At 36.3% G+C, this 17,530-nt stretch overlaps 1 protein-coding gene across 15 annotated transcripts in view; it reads right to left on the reverse strand.

Moving 5' to 3' along the window:
• Positions 1-17,530, reverse strand: part of Oxr1 (oxidation resistance 1) — a 381,332-nt gene that overhangs the window by 74,942 nt on the left and 288,860 nt on the right. For 2 of the 15 annotated variants that reach the window (XM_005316257.3, XM_013356995.4), the window contains exon 1: positions 3,209-3,537. The exons of 10 other annotated variants lie outside the window; for them this stretch is intronic. In XM_005316257.3, the coding sequence (XP_005316314.2) occupies positions 3,209-3,407 (199 nt within the window). In that variant the 5' untranslated portion in view covers positions 3,408-3,537. Of the gene's footprint in view, positions 1-3,208; positions 3,539-17,530 lie in introns of those variants that run through there. 3 more of the 15 variants (XM_078016786.1, XM_078016793.1, XM_078016788.1) reach the window with 3 other exon arrangements.

The raw sequence follows: 17,530 nt of genomic DNA on the forward strand, positions 1-17,530 counted from the left end.
TTTTTAAGAGTTAGACCACACCTCTCCTCTATTTCAAACCTAAACAGAAATGGAAATTAGTAGGGAGATAGGTTTTAAATTGAATACGAGACTTAATTTTTAAAATAAAGTGACTAAGAAATGACTGAAAGGAGCTGTTTAAACTGCTAAATATAAATCAAAAGAAAATTTAAACAGGGCTGAACTATGTTTAAACGATTCTGTCACCAACTGAGAAAACAGGTTGATATAACAATAGTTTTGATAAATGCTGTTTCATGTTCATATTATACTAAAATTCTAAATTAATCTATTGATCTTTATTTATTTATTAAAATATGATCTAGTAAAGTAAATACCTTTAAAGACTACACAATGTGTGCTATGGTCCCATCCCAAACAAGAATACTACAGAACTGAAACAATTTTTTAAATAAAATACTAATATAAGCAGGAAGAAGCATTTTTAAATGTTTTCTTTGCAATTGTTAATAAGACCAATGGTGTGACAATCTCCTTAATATGTCCAAGTCTCAGTTATGGTTTTCCTAAGGGGGCTATAATGTTGGAGTGAACAAGCACTAAAGCAAAAGCAGCCATCATGGACAGGAGTAAGGTGACAATAATACTAATAGTCCAGTAAGTAGGTTGTTTATAGAATTTCAGAAGCACTAACCAGTTTTATCTGCTCTCCCCTTAGTCTGTCAATGTGAAAACTATTGTATCAACATCATTACTGAAGATTAAATGGTGAGGAACAAGATCATGAGCAACAACAATGGGGCCTTGGAATGCAGCCAAACTACAAGTGAGAAAGTTTTTGTAAAAGAAATACTAAGAACTTTTTCAAGAATTTAAGGAAGAACGACAGCAGGTAATTTAAGCAGTTGTTAAATATATATCTATACACACACACACATACAGAAATAAAGGTAGCCACAAAATATGGGGCAAAAGGATATCCTTCAAATAAACTGACCCATACTTAAAAGGACACAAATGCAAAAATCAACCCAAGAGCCACAACCCATCTGGCATGCAGCTCCAAAGAATAGAATTCTCATTTAAGCAAAGGGTGGCTAGAAATTTTAAAAGAACCGTTTATTTTTTACTTGTATATATTCATGCTGCTTCTCTCAAGTCACAGAAACTTAGGGAAGCCAAACTTAGTCTAAACACTGCAAAGGATGATCAAGTGATTGCTAGAACACTTATTCTTTGAACTGTCTTCAGAAGGCAGTATATTAATTTCAGTTTTTACCACTAAATGCTATTTTCCAGCTTTATCACCCATCATCTTCACTAGTTCCACTCCAAATAAAAAAAGTTCTAGAACTGGAAATTCAGATCATCCAATCCAACCTGTTTACAGGAAACAAGAAAATATAGACCCAAAAGGAATAAGTAACTTGCCAAATTCTTTCAAGAAGTTAATACTAGCTTACCTGCCCAGTTGACTGTCGTCATACTTCTGTGACATCATAAGGCCTCTCTAACCTATCAGACATTCGGAGGCACCAAGAGTTTTTTTTTTTTTTTTTTTTTTTAATGTACAATGAATTAATAAAGCAGCTTCAATAGAATAATTTGGCTTTTAAAGTTGCAATCAAGAAAAATATCAGACATAGAGGCATGCTCAATACATGTTTATGAACAAAAGATCTGGATGTAGATTAGATATTTGAGCATATTTATTAATATATTAATTTTACTGCTTTCTAGTTAAGTTACCTTACATATTTCTGAATTCCCCATCCATCTAGAAGCTGCTTATACATCAACTGTTAGGCAACTGAAAACTCTTTTAAAAAATTCTTTATTTGAACACTTGAAATTTCTGTAACTTCACAGGGCCTGATGCTGCATGCCTGTAATTCCAGATACTAGAGAGGCTGAGGCAGGAGGATCATAAGTTTGAGGCCAGTCTCAGTTATTTAGCAAGGCCCTAAATAATTTAGTGAAATCCTGTCTCTAAATAAAAAATAAAAAAAGGCTGGGGATGTAACTCAGTGGTAAAGGGCCCTTGGGCTCAAAGCCCATTACCAAAAGAATAAAAACTAAAGATAAAAAAAAATTTCTGTACCTCATCCCTGTTCTCACCTTTGAAAGGATTCTGCATCTGTCCAAAGCCCTTAGAAACAGACAATATTTTCCCCTATTTTTGCTTTCTAATTCCATAATCAGGAATTCTATAAAGAAAATATTGTATGTGAAGTGAAGGAAAATTATTTAAAGGAGCCATGCTAAAATAGATTTGAATACTGCACTAACTCCAAAGCTTAAATTACATACCTACACACACAGATCAATGGATATTCTCAGTGTTTCACTACTTTGAAATTACTGTCAGGAGAAGGGATAATTTTATATATTTTGTGCTTTCCTGTATTTTTTTCTGAACTCTCTAATGCTCATATATTTACTCTCATAACCCCTAAATACATATTAAAACAAGTAACAAAAATAAAATATAAATGACTAGGTCTGACACCTTTTAAAGGAAGTGAATGACAGTGAAAAGATATGATCGTGGGTATTTTGCCTAATACCCCTTTAGCAGCACTTTAAAAAATTCTGTAAGATGTCAATATCATGTTATTGATATTTTTAAAGAATAGGACAAGGTCACTATGATGAAAGAACACTAACACAATGCTCAACTGGGAAAAAGTTTCAAAGTTCTACCACCCCAAGATAACACGCAGTCTTTCAAAGTACGAGATGCAAAAATCAATCAGTCTCCGGTGCAAGTGAAGCATTTTCTATCACGAAGTAGTATTTGCTTCTTATTTTATGTCAGGAAGTGAATGCTAACAGTTGGCAAATATCAAATAAAAGGAGAGACCCAAGCCAAAACAAAAGCAGATCCGGCGTTCTATAAGTCTCTAAAACCACGACGGTCATAATTGGTTCAATATTCACGTCCCACTGGGAGGTAAAATGGATCAGACCCTTGAAATACTTGGCGGGGTGAAGTCAGTCCAGTCTAGGTGAAGAAAGCAGGAAGAGCCGGGCAGGAAGAGCTACGCAGTCGAAAGTCTTCAGTCCCCAGACTGAACCAGTCCTTCCTTCCTCACCCCACCCGCAGCTAGCCCCGCCGCGTCGCCCGCTCCGGGTCCGGGTCCCGGCACACCTGCGGTCGCCAGGCCGTGTACCCCGCCGCTACCGCTGCCTCCCCCAGCCCTCAGACCGCTTCGGCCGTGCGGGAGGCGAAGGAAGGTGGGCTCACCAGGTCCCTCCGGGCTGGACGGCGCCGGGGGCCGGTGGGGCGGGGGCCCGCAACCCGGGTCCCCCTGGGCGGGCTCCCTCAGGTAATCCTCGAAGCGCACCTGCCGGGCTTCGCCGCCACCCCCGAACCCCCACAGGCGGTTGGCCGTGCCCCGCAGAAGGCGCCCGCTCTTCCCCGTGAACGTGGTCAGGTAGTCCATGCCGTCGCGGGGCAGGCCGCGGGGCAGGGACCGCGGAGGTGGACGACTTCTGCGGCAGCAGTAGCAGCCACCACCGGCGTGCCTGCCCTGCCGACCCGACCCGGGCGCGGCGGCTCCGCGCGCCTCTCAGGGGGCGGGGCGGGGCGGGGGAGGGGGCGTCCCGCCTCGGGCCCGGGAGCGGACCATCGGGAAACTGCGGATCGGGGGGACAGAGATAAACAAAAGTTTTTAGAAAGTTCTTATTGAGGTTTATAAAGGCTGAACCAAACACAACTAGCTTACAAAATGGGTACATTCTTAATGGAACATATTAAGGTCAGAAATCTGGTGGTTTTTACGAAGCTGGACAGGTCCCATCTGGTGTTCCCCCACCCTTCCGGCTCCAGTGAAGTAAGCCTACCCTTCCCGCCCCGCCCTGTCCCGGACCGGACCGGACTTTCAGGACTGCTAGGGAGAGGGAAGGACGCCTGGCCTTCTGCCTGAGGACGAACGGGGAGACAAATGACCCAGAGGAGTTTCTGCTGGAGTTACACAGAGTTCGCGAGACTAGAAGAGTTTTGCAAATAGTGTCAAAAAGTTTGTATGTGTATGTTGAGAGGAGGGGCACAATCCACATAAAACTTCTGCAGCTCACAGTTTTGTTTGTTTTAGGAGCGGAGAGATACATTTAATAAGACTGAAGTCGTCATGAAAATAAAGCATTAATAATCACATTTAAATTTCATTATAACACACGAACTCACATTGGAATTTGGCTTTCCGTGAGTCCAGTCCTGTAAGACAAGGGAGCGCTTTAGTGAACACATCTGACTTATAGGGCCAAAGACACACACACACACACACACACAGAGAGAGAGAGAGAGAGAGAGAGAGAGAGAGAGAGAGAATATCACATTTAACAGATATTTACTATTCGATTTTTTTTTCCTGTGAGATCCGGTTATTTTCTTACTCTCATGTCTGTTTATAGCCCTTTTAATTTTCCCACGCATTAAATAAACCCTCTTTCTTGGAATCACCAATATATTAAGGTATTTGAAGAAAATGTTTGAATTACTTAGGAAGTTGAAGAGCTAAATATTCTAATAAATGAAGTCCAGAAACTCTGGAATTGAAGCTTTACACTCACCCGAGGCCTCTACCCTCTGGTCAATTTTTTAAATAATTTTTTTCTGATCTTTTCCATCCTTCACCATTTTCCCTTTAAATTCTTATTAGGTTGGAAAACTTCCTCATTCTAACATTAGCATCTGCATTATAACTAGTTAAAAATATAAAAGGTTTGGGTTGCAGCCATAGAGTACCTAATTCACATTAGGTACTCTATGTACCTATGAGAAAGGGACCCGGGTATTTGCATATCTAGCAATCACCCATAGGTTCAGAAGTGTTTCTTGGGGAAGAATTCTTGTTCCAAGATTCCTTCTGTTCCTCTTAAGGACTTATCTTTTAGATGGCACCAAGGATAGAAAGTTTGTGCCCCTCCCTGCAATTTGTAATTTGATATCCTAACACCTCAACTTGAAGGTGGAGTCTTTGAGAGGTAATTAGGTCAAGAGGGTGATTACTTCATGAATGCGATGATAAGTATATATATATAAAAGGTTCCCAGGAAAGTCGCTCACGTTTCCACCATGTGAAGATACAAAGAAAAGACAGCAGATTATAATCCTGAGAGGTTCTTTACCACAACCTGAATTTTCTGGCACCCTCATCTCACTTCTAGACTCCAGAACTATAAGAAATAAAATTTTGTTATTTATAAGCCACCCTATTTATGAACCTTAGTATAGCATTCTGAACTTAGCCAGGTGGTAAGTTACTCTTCCTTATTTTTGAGAATTACATTTAATCAGAAAGCATTATTATACTCAGTACCACTTCTAAGTTCTGTGGAGTCTTGGTAAACCATAAATATTTTACAAATTTCAATGACTTACATCTAACATTGATTAACTAAATTTAATTTATTTTCTAAGATATTTTTTACATCTTCATGAAATTTACTGGTTTGTGATAAACATATCCAAATGTTTGTTTTTTTTTTTTATAAATTTTCTCTTTAACAATCTTAGCAAGAACCTGCGTTCTGCCAGTTTAAATACAGTAAATGAGAATTAACTCATCAATATTTTTCTGCTTCTATCTCATTGAAGACTAGAACTGATAGAGAAGAAGGTATAACCTTGATGACTGAGTGCTTTACATATTTTAGTATAAACTCAGCTGAGCCCTAACATCTTTTCAAAATTCTTTTGTCCATGTAGTCAGTTTTCCTATTTTTATTTCCTACACTTGTTGTCTGAACTGTCATCATTCTGCTGAAGTACCAAATGTATCCCTTAAACATATTTACTTTGCCTTTTACATGACCCAGAAAATCAGAGGTCATCAAATATGAACACACATTTTTCTTGCCCATCAAATATGAACACACATTTTTCTTGCCCATCAAATATGAACACACATTTTTCTTGCCCATCAAATATGAACACACATTTTTCTCTTCGATCTACATACAAGCTCCTCTCCCTATCTTGCCTTACAAAGAAGTCCTTACTCCTATCCATGTCTCTCTTCCAAATTTACTTTTGCTCTTAGTCTAGTTTACATCGTCTGTGATCCGCCAACCTTATTAGTCCCCTTTGTTGTATTCTTTCTCTCTCCCTCCACTGTAGATTCTATTTTATGCAACTTATATCAGCCACATAAATCCCTTTCATCTATACAAAATTCCTTATATATCATACCTACTTTGGTAAACTACCCTTTGCCTCATTTAAAAAAATTTATTGATAAATAATTTACATACCATAAAATTCACCTGTGGAAAGTGTACAGTTAACCTTAAGTATCAAAAACCTAATCTCTGAACATGTCCATCACCTTAAAAATAAATCTCTTATCTGTTTGCCCTAGGCAACTACTGATCCTGTTTTCTGTCTATGTATTTGCCTTTTTATGAACATTTCACATAAATAGAATCATCATACAATATAAGATCTTTGGAGTCTGCCTTTTTTCATTTAATGTTTCTGAGTAGTATCTGTGTTGTATCATGTATTAGAAATTCACTACTTCTTATTGCCAAGTAATATATCCCACCATATGGATGTATCATGTTTCATTTATCTGTTCGTCAATTGTTGGACATTTGGATTGCTCCTATTTATGGATATTATGAAGAATATTGTTATGAACATCTATGTGTCTAAGTTTATGTTGGCATATGTTTTATTTCACTTGGATACACACACACACACACACACACATATATATATATATATTTAAAGTAGATTTTTTTTCAATATTTTGTCACTGTAAGTAGAAAAATGCATCATTTCATATCAGTAGGACATACCACAAGAAGTGAGGTAGCTGGCTCAAAGGCTACATACTTCAAAAAAGCAACTAGATTCTGTCAAATAGCCCTCTCTAGGATGTACTACTCTTTACATCCCCTCCCCCCCATTGTGTGAAAGTGTTAGTGGCAGAATCTACTCCCCTTTTCTACTTACAATGGCAAAATATTGAAAATGTTTTAAATGGTAACTAACAAAGAAATGATTAAAATATGACATATCTATATAATGGAACATTATTCTATCATTAAAAATAATCGGTCCTTGATGTAACTGCTTAGAGAAGAATCTAGAAAATATTTTCAGGGGGAAAGTAAGATTCAGAACTGCATGTGGTATGCTACCATTTTGTAAGACATATATTTTAAAAATCCACATATAGAAAAGAATATTTATACACACACAAACACACACACCCATAGAAAACCAGGGCTGGGCACTGTGGCACACACACGTAATCTCAGTAACTCAGGAGACTGAGACAAAAGGATTGTTAGTTCACAGTCAGACTCAGGAATTTAGCAAAGATCCTGTCTCAAAAACAAACAACAACAACAAAAAAAAAATTAAAGAGGGCTGGGGATATAGCTCAGAGGTAGAATGCTCCTGGATTCAATCCTTAGTGCTGCAAACAAACAAACAAAAACAGAAGCCAATTACAATGGTTGCTTTATGAGAGAAGAAGTAGGTAACTTAGGGATAAGGAGCCTTAGTTTTCATCATGTGTATAATGTGCATGAATCATCTAGTCACAAATGGTCTTCTATTAGTTAAATAAGGGGACCTTATTTCAGTGAGCCCATTCTATCTTGTGGAAAGTTGCTAGACTATCCAAATTTGATTCGACTATTATTTAGCCATCAGAAAACATTTGAGGCTGGGAACAGTGGAGCATGCCTATAATCCCAGTGGTTCAGGAGGTCAAGGCAAGAGGATCGTGAGTTCAAAACTATCCTCAGCAATTCAGGGAGGCCTTAATCCACTTAGAGAGACACTGTCTCTAAATAAAATATATAACGGCCTGGGAGTGTTGCTCAGTGGTTAAGCAACCCTGGGCTCAATTCCCAGTACCAAAAAAAATTTTTTTCTTGAGATAGACTGCATTAAGAAATCATCAGCAGGAAACTTGCAGTCCATTTTGCCTTTTTTCTCTGAGAGTCATCCTCATATCAGGTTAGTTTACTTGAAGGTAGTTTACATGGCCTAGAATGCAGTGTTGCCTTACCTTTAAGCACATGAGCTGAGTTGAACTTTAGGTTCTGGCTACCCAGATTACTAGGAGTGTGATGGGAAACAACTTAGTCTCTGTTCCTCAGGCTCTTCACTTGTGAATTACAAAGAGAGATGCTGAGAAGACTTAATAAGAAAGTGCAATCAATGTACCTAAAAGAATGCATTAAATCCTTCATAAGGTGAGCTGTAATGCTTTCTATTAAAATACCTTATTGAATTATGCCTTTAGTGTTATATTCTGACTTTTATTGAAGTTCAATGCCAGAAATAATTGTGAAATGAACTGTTATTGAAGACATTACTCATTATGCTGTTATTTAATATACCTAAGTTTAAAACAGTTTTGAGAGATATTAAGAATTCCCTGTCCAGGAAAATCCTTGTGAAAAGCTAGCACAGACCTTCATTAATCAGATAATATATGTTATCATCTTGCCTTAAGTTTCAAATACAATGACCACCTTTTATTTCAGAAAAGTAGAAGTGACTTTTCTCTTTTCTTTTGCTTAAAAATTTCTAGTTTAATTGAAATTATTTTTTTACTAGACTTTTTAGTAAAAAGGACAATATGTAGCAAGATATATGCACATGGATAAACAAAACAAATGAAAACACATCTTGTCCATAATATTTACAATATTTGGTAAAAATTTTTTAACTCCAATTTTTTATTTCAGACACATTTCCATAGAATTCATATCAGATCCACTTCATTCATATCAGATCCACTTCATTCTTTTTGTAGTTTCAGAGTTGAATTTATTGTTATCTGTTGAACAAGGCTGTAATGTCAGTTGCTAGATTACTTAACTTTTAAATTCAATTACATCATATTTACTACCCTCAAATTGTAGGAAGTAATAACTCACTGGAAAGCACCTGTTATTTAGTTGGAATCTAGTGCACTAGTATGCTGAATTTATTTATTTACTTACAAAAAAGCTTCCCAACGTGATTTAAGAAATCTTGCTTTTCTGACTTCATTTCTTAAAGGAAACCTTGTTATTTTGTTTGTGGGAATAAATTATGACAATTTTAGTACTTATTATTTAAAGTAATATCAATAACTTATTTTTAAATATGACACTTTCAAACAAGACATTCATTTGTAGAGATTTGAACTGGAGAAAAACAATGTCATAGAAATTAGCAAAATGGTTCTCACTTTATTCTTCTACTAGGTAAGAATGATATACACAGCTACCTAAAAATAATCAGAACTAGATTTCCAAATAGATGAATTAAATTATTCATATTTTAAAAGAGTTATTCTCTGATTTGTTAGTTTGCACTGGCTAACACTGAAATACAGTTTAATATTCACTTTTTGTTCATTCCTCAACTCCTATCTCTAGCAGTCACACTATATGCCAAGTTCTCCAAATTTAAGCTCACTTCTTTCTTTTTGTAAAGATGGCGTCAAATGACTCTGCTATTAATAACCATTTCCTGGCATACTTCCTGGCCCCTGAAATTATTAAGAGTAACTGCAACATTGTAGTCATTAGTTTTTGAAAATACCTTTCAATGCAGATAAAATTATTGGATCATAGGGAGAAAATAGGATTCAAATTGGAAGTAGAACTATAATATTCTAATACAGAGACAATGAGCTACTGAGTACCAAGCATCTTCAGATCTTTAAGCAAAATGGTAAAAGTGACATCCATGATCTCATTAAAAGGCTAGCTATAGTAACAAACCCAGAAAAACAAGTGGATTGTGAAAGAGTGAAATGAAAAAGATGATTTTGTCAAGTCAAAGTAATCATGTTATATCTACCTGGCAACTATTCTATGGGACAGAAATATGAGCACTCAAATTCCTGGTGTGCTAAGTGGAAACATTAATAGAATCAATAGAGCAGATACTGAGCAAAGGGGTTTTTGTAAGTGTTAAGAAACAACGGATGGCTCTTACACAATCTGCACATCTAGATCTGTCAGTAAACTTAAAGCCTCTCTTGGTAGAGAGCCAAACTTTTTACCCTTGACTTTAACACTTACTTTACTTAAAGCCATAGGACTTCTTTCTCTACTAAAAGGCTTATATTCAAATTCCTTATCTAATATGAGAATCTTGCTTGTGCTAGCACTAGCCCAGAGAGGAAGAAGAGACATTGGATACAATCATGATTACAGTATTGAACACTATATGATAAATATTTAACATGGCCTTTCAATTATGGGAAAGAACCTAATATTGATTTTTTTTTAAAAATCCCTGCTGGTTGATACCAATCCTGGATCTAATCATTTACAAACCCTACTAAACACCAAGAAACTTTTTCCCAATTCTGAAAATTGTCTGAAAAGTGTTAACTCCCACACTTGTCAGAAAAACATTGCATGTCAGTGAAGCCAAACAGGGACCCAGCAATACCATCATTAAGAATTATAATTAAAACTCAGTTCACAATAACTCACATCAACTAACCATAGAATTATTTCAGTACTATTTTTATATCCTATTGAAGATTGTAATTACAATTATATAATTATAGCCCAAATACTCCCTACCTGGAATGTGGCAGCTTCTGGGGCTTTTGGATCAATTTCACTCAGCTCATTGAGCAAGTGCCAAGGGGTATTACCATGTATGCCTTAAGTCATGAAAACTCCACAAAGCTTTAGAAGTCTCTAGGAACAATAGCTAATCAGAACCACCAAGAGGAATGTTAGAGGGTGAAGATGAACAGTCTCATTCTCTTTCTATCTCAGTTTCCTTTTCTGCCTGTGTTTCCTGTAGGGTTGTAGAGGAGAGTGTCTGCAGATGAGACTACATTCATAGCCATGGGGTGGTCATACCCTCTTATGGCCTCCTCTTCTTTCTGGACTTGCTTTCCATCCTTGTTCTTTCCTCTCTTAACTCTTTAATGCATGCTTCAACTTCTTGTGTTTACTTAATAGAATTTTGATACTGATTATTTAGATTGTTTGTTGGCTTGTTTTTGCAGCCTTGGATGTCATGCATGCTAGGCAAGTATTCTACCACTGAGCCACAACTCCAGCCCAGTATTTATTGTTTTCAATCTAAAAAGATGTAAAATAAACATTTATATTATATTAAATGACTTACATAATATATTAATTAATATTGGATATTAACAGGTCTTAATTTTAGGTATTTGCAAGTTATATAGTATATACTTAAAATTTAGAGTTTTTAGGTTAAAATTATAAAGAATGATTTCCCCTTTTTGATTCATATTGGATTTGATTCCATTCAAAATGGAAAGGGAAAACAGAAAAGAAAGGACAAAATAATTTGGGGAGCACCTAACTCTCTTGCTAGTTTTTAGATGCTTTTGTGCCAAAATACCATTTTCCAGCTCCAGACTGCCACTCTTAATTGGGCTATTGGTTTTTTTTTCCTGTGGGAGGAAAATATGAACTGTGGGGTTGTATCAATACTAAATAAATTAAATCTGGCAATAAAAAGGAGAGCCTGTCTACAAGTCCATCCATCTCTCTTTGAGTGCTTTTTATCAGTATTCCACTTGTTTTAGTGGTACATGAGCAGCAAATTGAGAAGTTGCTAAGCCTAATATCTGAAGGGAGGAGAACACATTCCTTTTCCGAACGTGTTTGGTGCTTCCCTGATACCCTGTCTCTTCACCATTTAGTCAGAAATGCTAACAATACCAGATGAATCAGCCAAAAGGCAATCAGCATATAGAAAAAATGAAACTGGACAGGCAATCCTTAAATAATCTAGCACTAACTAGATAACTTTGGTTTTCAAAAAGAATCATTCATAACTCACTTTTTCCTGTTGTAGGTATATTTTTAATTTTTTCTTCCCAGAAGGCAGCAGGCACAGCAATATAAACATATATTAAACTCCAATCTGTGCTGACCTAACAGTCTTTTTGGCCCTAACCAGTCACCTCTCAGCCATGTGCACCCACTCCCCTTCCTATGCCCTATCCTAGGACTCATAAGGGTTCTGAGTGGGCTCTACAACCAACAGAATCAACAGCCTTTATTGAATAAAACTGATTAAGGACCATCTGGCAGCCACTTCATACCTATCCTTCTAAGTTTCTAGGAGCCAGGAAGGAAGGGGTGGGGATGGGATTCTTAAAATATTCAGAGAACTTAATAACAACATTGTCAGGCCCTCATACTGAGTTGGTCTTGCTAACACATTGCATGATATATAAGGACATGCATTTATGTTTGCTCATTAAATGCTATACATTATGAGATGAAGAGAAATCCCCATATCTAGTTTCTCTCCTCTTTAATCCATCCCAACACTGCAGACCAGATAAGCTTAAATTCACTGACCTAATTATTGCCTCTTGGGCTGGGGAAGTAGCTCAGTAACAGAACACTTGCCTAGCATGCATAAGGCCCTGGGTTTGAACCCCAGTACTGAAAAAAGATCTATTGGTTTTTCCTTTGCTTGAAAAATATATTGTGTTCACAGCATTGCTTCCTGTTGACAATGAGAATCAACTGTGAAACTTTTTTAAAATGCAAATTCCTAAACTCTATGCTGAGATCCTTATTCCAGGGCTGTAGGGTGAAAACTCAGGAAACTGCATGTTTGTTTGTTTGTTTGTTTGTTTATATTTTTGTGGTTCTAAGATCGAACCCAGGGCCTCCCACATTCCAGGCAAGTTCTCTACCACTGAGTTACATCCTTGGCCCCTGCATTTTTCAGTTAGGAGCCAAGTTTGAGATCTGGGGCTTTATATTTCTTTCAGTTAGGAGCCAAGTTTGAGATCTGGGGCTTTATATTTCTTCACTTGGAAGAAATATAAAGCCCCAGATCTCAAACTTAAATACTTAATATATAAGTATTTGGGCTATAATTAATTCATGTATATTGCATGCTGTCTATGGCAGCTTTTGAGCTACAGCAGCAGAGATGACTAGTTGTGGCAGAGACCTGATGGCCTAAAAAGCCTGACATATTTCAGGAAAAATCTGCTGACCTTTTCTAGACATAGAAAGCATTTTGAAACTACTCTTGAATTTTCTATCCATGTAATTCAATATCCCTTTTTATTAAAATAGCCACAAATTTATTCAAGTTGTTCATAAAAATGTTCGTGACATAGGTAGGAAAGTTGCAAGGCATAGTGCAAAACTGTCTTCAAGATTGACAATGATTTTTATTCATTAAGGACTTTAAAAAGTAGAAATTCACCAAATGATATGATCACTCAGCTCTTATTTATTAGCATTGTCACATATTCATTAAATGTCTTTCTAGTATGCAGAAGAAGATGAGGTACAAACTCCAGTGGCCATGATTTTTTCCTTCCCAAGTGTTTTCAAGCCTGTAGTACTTTTGTATTTCTTAACTCCATTTTTGAAATTTGGATTTTCAACAATTTTCTGGAAGATCTTCCATTTTCCAACTAGAGAATAACCAGTTATTACTAAACCTGTTTCTTCTTCCTTATTACACAGCAACACTTTCTCAGCTTCCTTTTGGGTCAGGGGTGCTCAATAAACTGATTTCTTCCCAATGGAAGGGTGACAAAAGTGGTATGTGTTATTTCTAAGCTCAACCCTAAAAAGCTCCAATTGCTGACCCTCCATGCTTTTGTCCTCCTTATGGCCTTGTTACAAATGAGCATGGTGACCTGAAACTTATTTAAAGATGGCAGGGATACAAGATGGAAAGGACATGGATTCCTGAATCCTCCCTTAGAGGAGAACCACTCACCATTTAGAACTCTAATTTTAGATTCGAACAAGACACATAAACTCATATTTAAAATTGTATTCAGACCCTTTTATATATTTTAGAGTTTTTCACCACAGAGCAGAGTGTATTTTCACAAATGCACTACAGTTCCTCTAAGATTACTACTAAAGGTTTTGTAGTCACATATGAATATATGTGATAACTCAATTTTCTCTGAACCAAGAGGTTTCAGTTCAAGTAAAGTAGAGGTGGGTGTTCTTTCAGTATATCCTCATCTACCCTAGCCTACAAATTTCCATTTCATAGTACTTGTGTACTTCTTAAGATTTCATTCTTCTTGAGAAAAATAAAGCAATAGACATTAACTTGCTTTGCCTTTTAATAATATTAAACAGTGTACAACTTCCTCAAAAGAGAGCCTCACTCAAACTTCTGTTTCTCCTTCATCCCAGGACTTCCCTTTTCATAGACTAATTCTAGTTAGCGAAGTTTCTTCTAGGTACCTAAAAACTCACTCTGTGTCACGATGTTCACGACCTTTAAGATGCTCTTTTCATACATTTTTGCCCTTTTTCTCTTTTAGTTTCTGGTAACAGGCCCTTCCTACTGTTATTTTTTTAAGAGATAAGCTCAGAAGATATCTTTTCAGATCACATTGGGCTTCCCCCCATTTTGCTTTCCCATTAAAATTATTCATGGCTTTTTTTTTTGCCAGATTTTTATATTTTGGGTGCTACCCTCTGTATGTAGGCCTTAGGTCTAGTCCTTGAAGTTAGATTAAAACAATTTATGTGTTTATTTTCTTTTTCTCCCTAGTAGCATCCATTAAGGACAGGAGTCTCATCACTTTTGAGAACATGTCCTGGCTCATAGTAGGCACAAAGGTATTACATTTGTTGAGTGAATGAAAAAAATCACATCTGTTTTTCTCTAAATTTTATACCAACCCACTTTTCTGCAACCCAGGATGGAGATGGAGTTTAGTTGCATTTTCTCTCTCTCTTTTCATTATTATCTGATATGTTTTTCTCCGAGAATGGTTCTCTGCCTTGGCCACATATTTTAGGACAACTGTTGAGCTTCAGTAAATCCTAATGTTCAGGCCACACTTAAAACCATGAAATTTAGATCTCTCTGGTGTAGTACACAGATATCTGGCAGATCTTCCTCAGGTGGTTTCATTGTGCATCCACGATTGAGAATTACAGCCAGGATCCTGTTATTTCCATAATGGTTCCATTTTAATAATGAAAATAAAGTCCAGAGACCAGTATATATTATGACTGTATCCTAAGAAAGATCATTAGATAGATATAAATATCACATATCAATTAGTTACTGTGCCAGGTATTAGACTAAGGGTTTTTCATGTTATTTCATTTAAATCTCATATCTGCCCTGTGAAGGAAGTTGAAGACCTCCCTTTTGCAGACCAGGTTACTGGGGTTAGAGGGGTTCAGGAAGGATATCTACTAGCTCAGTCAAGAGACTCCTAGATGTCTTGCTCTTAACTTAGTACTATATAGAGCACAGGGATTTTCAGTCAGGGGTAATCTACACTCCCCACCCTAGTAGGGTTGACAGATAAACAGGGATCCCAATTAAATTTGAATTTCAGATAAACAATACTTTTTTAGTATAAGTTAATACCAGATGTTGCATGGAATATATTTATAACAAAAAGTTATTTGTTTTGTTATCTGAAATTCTAATTTATGTGGGTGTCTCTCTTTTTACTAAATCTGACAACCCTACCCTTAGGAACTATTTGTGAATGTCTAGAGATATTTTGATTTTCCAGCTGACAGTTTGCTAGTACTGTCTAGTAGGCTGAGGCCAAGCATGCTGCCAAAGATCCTGTAATGAATATACAACCCCCAAACAAAAATACATAGCTTCAAATGTCAATAGTGCCAAAATGAAAAACCTTGGTGTAGTAGATGCAGATATTGGGAAAGATTAAGAAATGTCATAACCAAACCATGCCTCTGTAAACTTTTATAGTATGTTTTTATAAAGGCTTATTTCATTCTGTAACTAATTAAAATATTTAATATTGTTTTATCTTTGAACCTTTGTATGTTCTGCGTGGAGATCTTATGCTTTTATTGATCCCCATACGCCTCCATCTCGTCTACAGAGGAGATGTGGGCAGGCTGTTGCCGCTTTCCAGCATGTCTTCCTGGGCTTGCTCTTTCAGCCCCAAATTTTCACTTAATAGCTTCAAAAGCTGTGTGGTTCCATTTAAGACACCCTCTCTCTGAAGTCCTCTTTGCACCAATTTGACTTAGCTGCAATTAGCACAGAGAAATCTGGGACTGAAAGAAAGGTGTGATATGGTCCATATGGCAAAGGGAGAAGATAGCTCTATGCAAAATAGTTTATTGCTAACAGAATGATGCTTCTTTAGCTAGAAAAATTGTATGTTGTGAATGCCATTAATGATAGCATGTATGTGCGCACACACACACACACACACAAATACATATGTATATAGATCCTGGGGAATGGAGCACATTACCACTGAGCTACATACCCATTCCTTTTTGAATATTTTATTCTGTGACAGTGTCTTGATAAATTGCTGAGGATCTCACTAAATTGCCAAGGCTGGTCTTGCATTTGCAATCCTTTTCCCTTGGCCTTCAGAGTTTTGGGGATTACAGGTGTGCAACACTATATCAAGCTTAATTGACAACTCCTAAGATTATACTACCATCAATGCAGATGTTTCCTTAAGATTTTAGTGAATGAATACTTAAATGAATTTTACCTCAAGGATTTTATAGAAAATGTGTATTATTTTGTCATGAATAAGTCATGACAAACTTTTAACTTTCTGCTTTGATTTTGAAACCTGTAGAAAACATGCTAGGTATTCTTTTAAGTAATGTGATTAAACATAGGGTATATTTGTGTAAACACAATTTTAACTATTCAAGAATTTGAGTTTTAAGCATTGAATCACTGGCAGAATTTGAATTTCAAGACTTACTTCTTCTCTCTCAGATATACTTTATAATATACTCACCTTAGGGTGTTTTTAAAAGTAAATTTGCAAAACAAGAGATGTTATTTTATACTATCAAATGTTATAATTTGAATTATTTCCTGAAATAATGATTACTTACTATTCAACCTTTTATACACACACACACACACACAACACATACATACATACACACACACCTATATATAAATATATATTTAATTTATATATGTAAAATATATATTACATACATATATATAAATTTTTAAATAGAGGATTACTGTAATGCAAAACTATTATACTAACTACTTACTCCCACAAACAAGAGGCCATGAATTTTGGATAAAAAGGATCTCTATCCATAAGTCCAATTGTCCTTAAGGTCCCAATGAGGATTACATGAATTTGCAAAGGCAAAATTACAACAATCATGAAAACCCAAAATATAGTAATTTGAAATATATATGTATTATATGTATCATATACAATCATGGTATGAATTATTTCTACTCCCCCATTTAATATTGATCATTTATAAGCTATATATTGTGAAAACATATATGTCAATTTCAGGGATGTTAATACCATAGAAATAAAAAGAAGTAAGGAGGAATGTTACTGTTTTAGTCTGTTTTTTCACTGCTTTGACCAAAAGACCTGACAAGAACAGTTCTAGAGGAGGGAAATTTTATTTTGTGATCAAGGTTTAAGAGATCTCAGCCCTTAGACAGCCAACTCCATTTCACTGGCTCAGAGAAGAGGCAGAACATTAAGGCAGAAGAGTATAAAGGAGGAAAGCAGTTCAGGACATGGCAATCAGGAAGCAGAGAGAGTTCTGTTTACTAGGGACAAAATGTAAACCCCAAAGGCAA

The sequence above is a fragment of the Ictidomys tridecemlineatus genome, chromosome 7 (assembly GCF_052094955.1).
Source record: "Ictidomys tridecemlineatus isolate mIctTri1 chromosome 7, mIctTri1.hap1, whole genome shotgun sequence".
NCBI classification, from domain to species: domain Eukaryota; kingdom Metazoa; phylum Chordata; class Mammalia; order Rodentia; family Sciuridae; genus Ictidomys; species Ictidomys tridecemlineatus.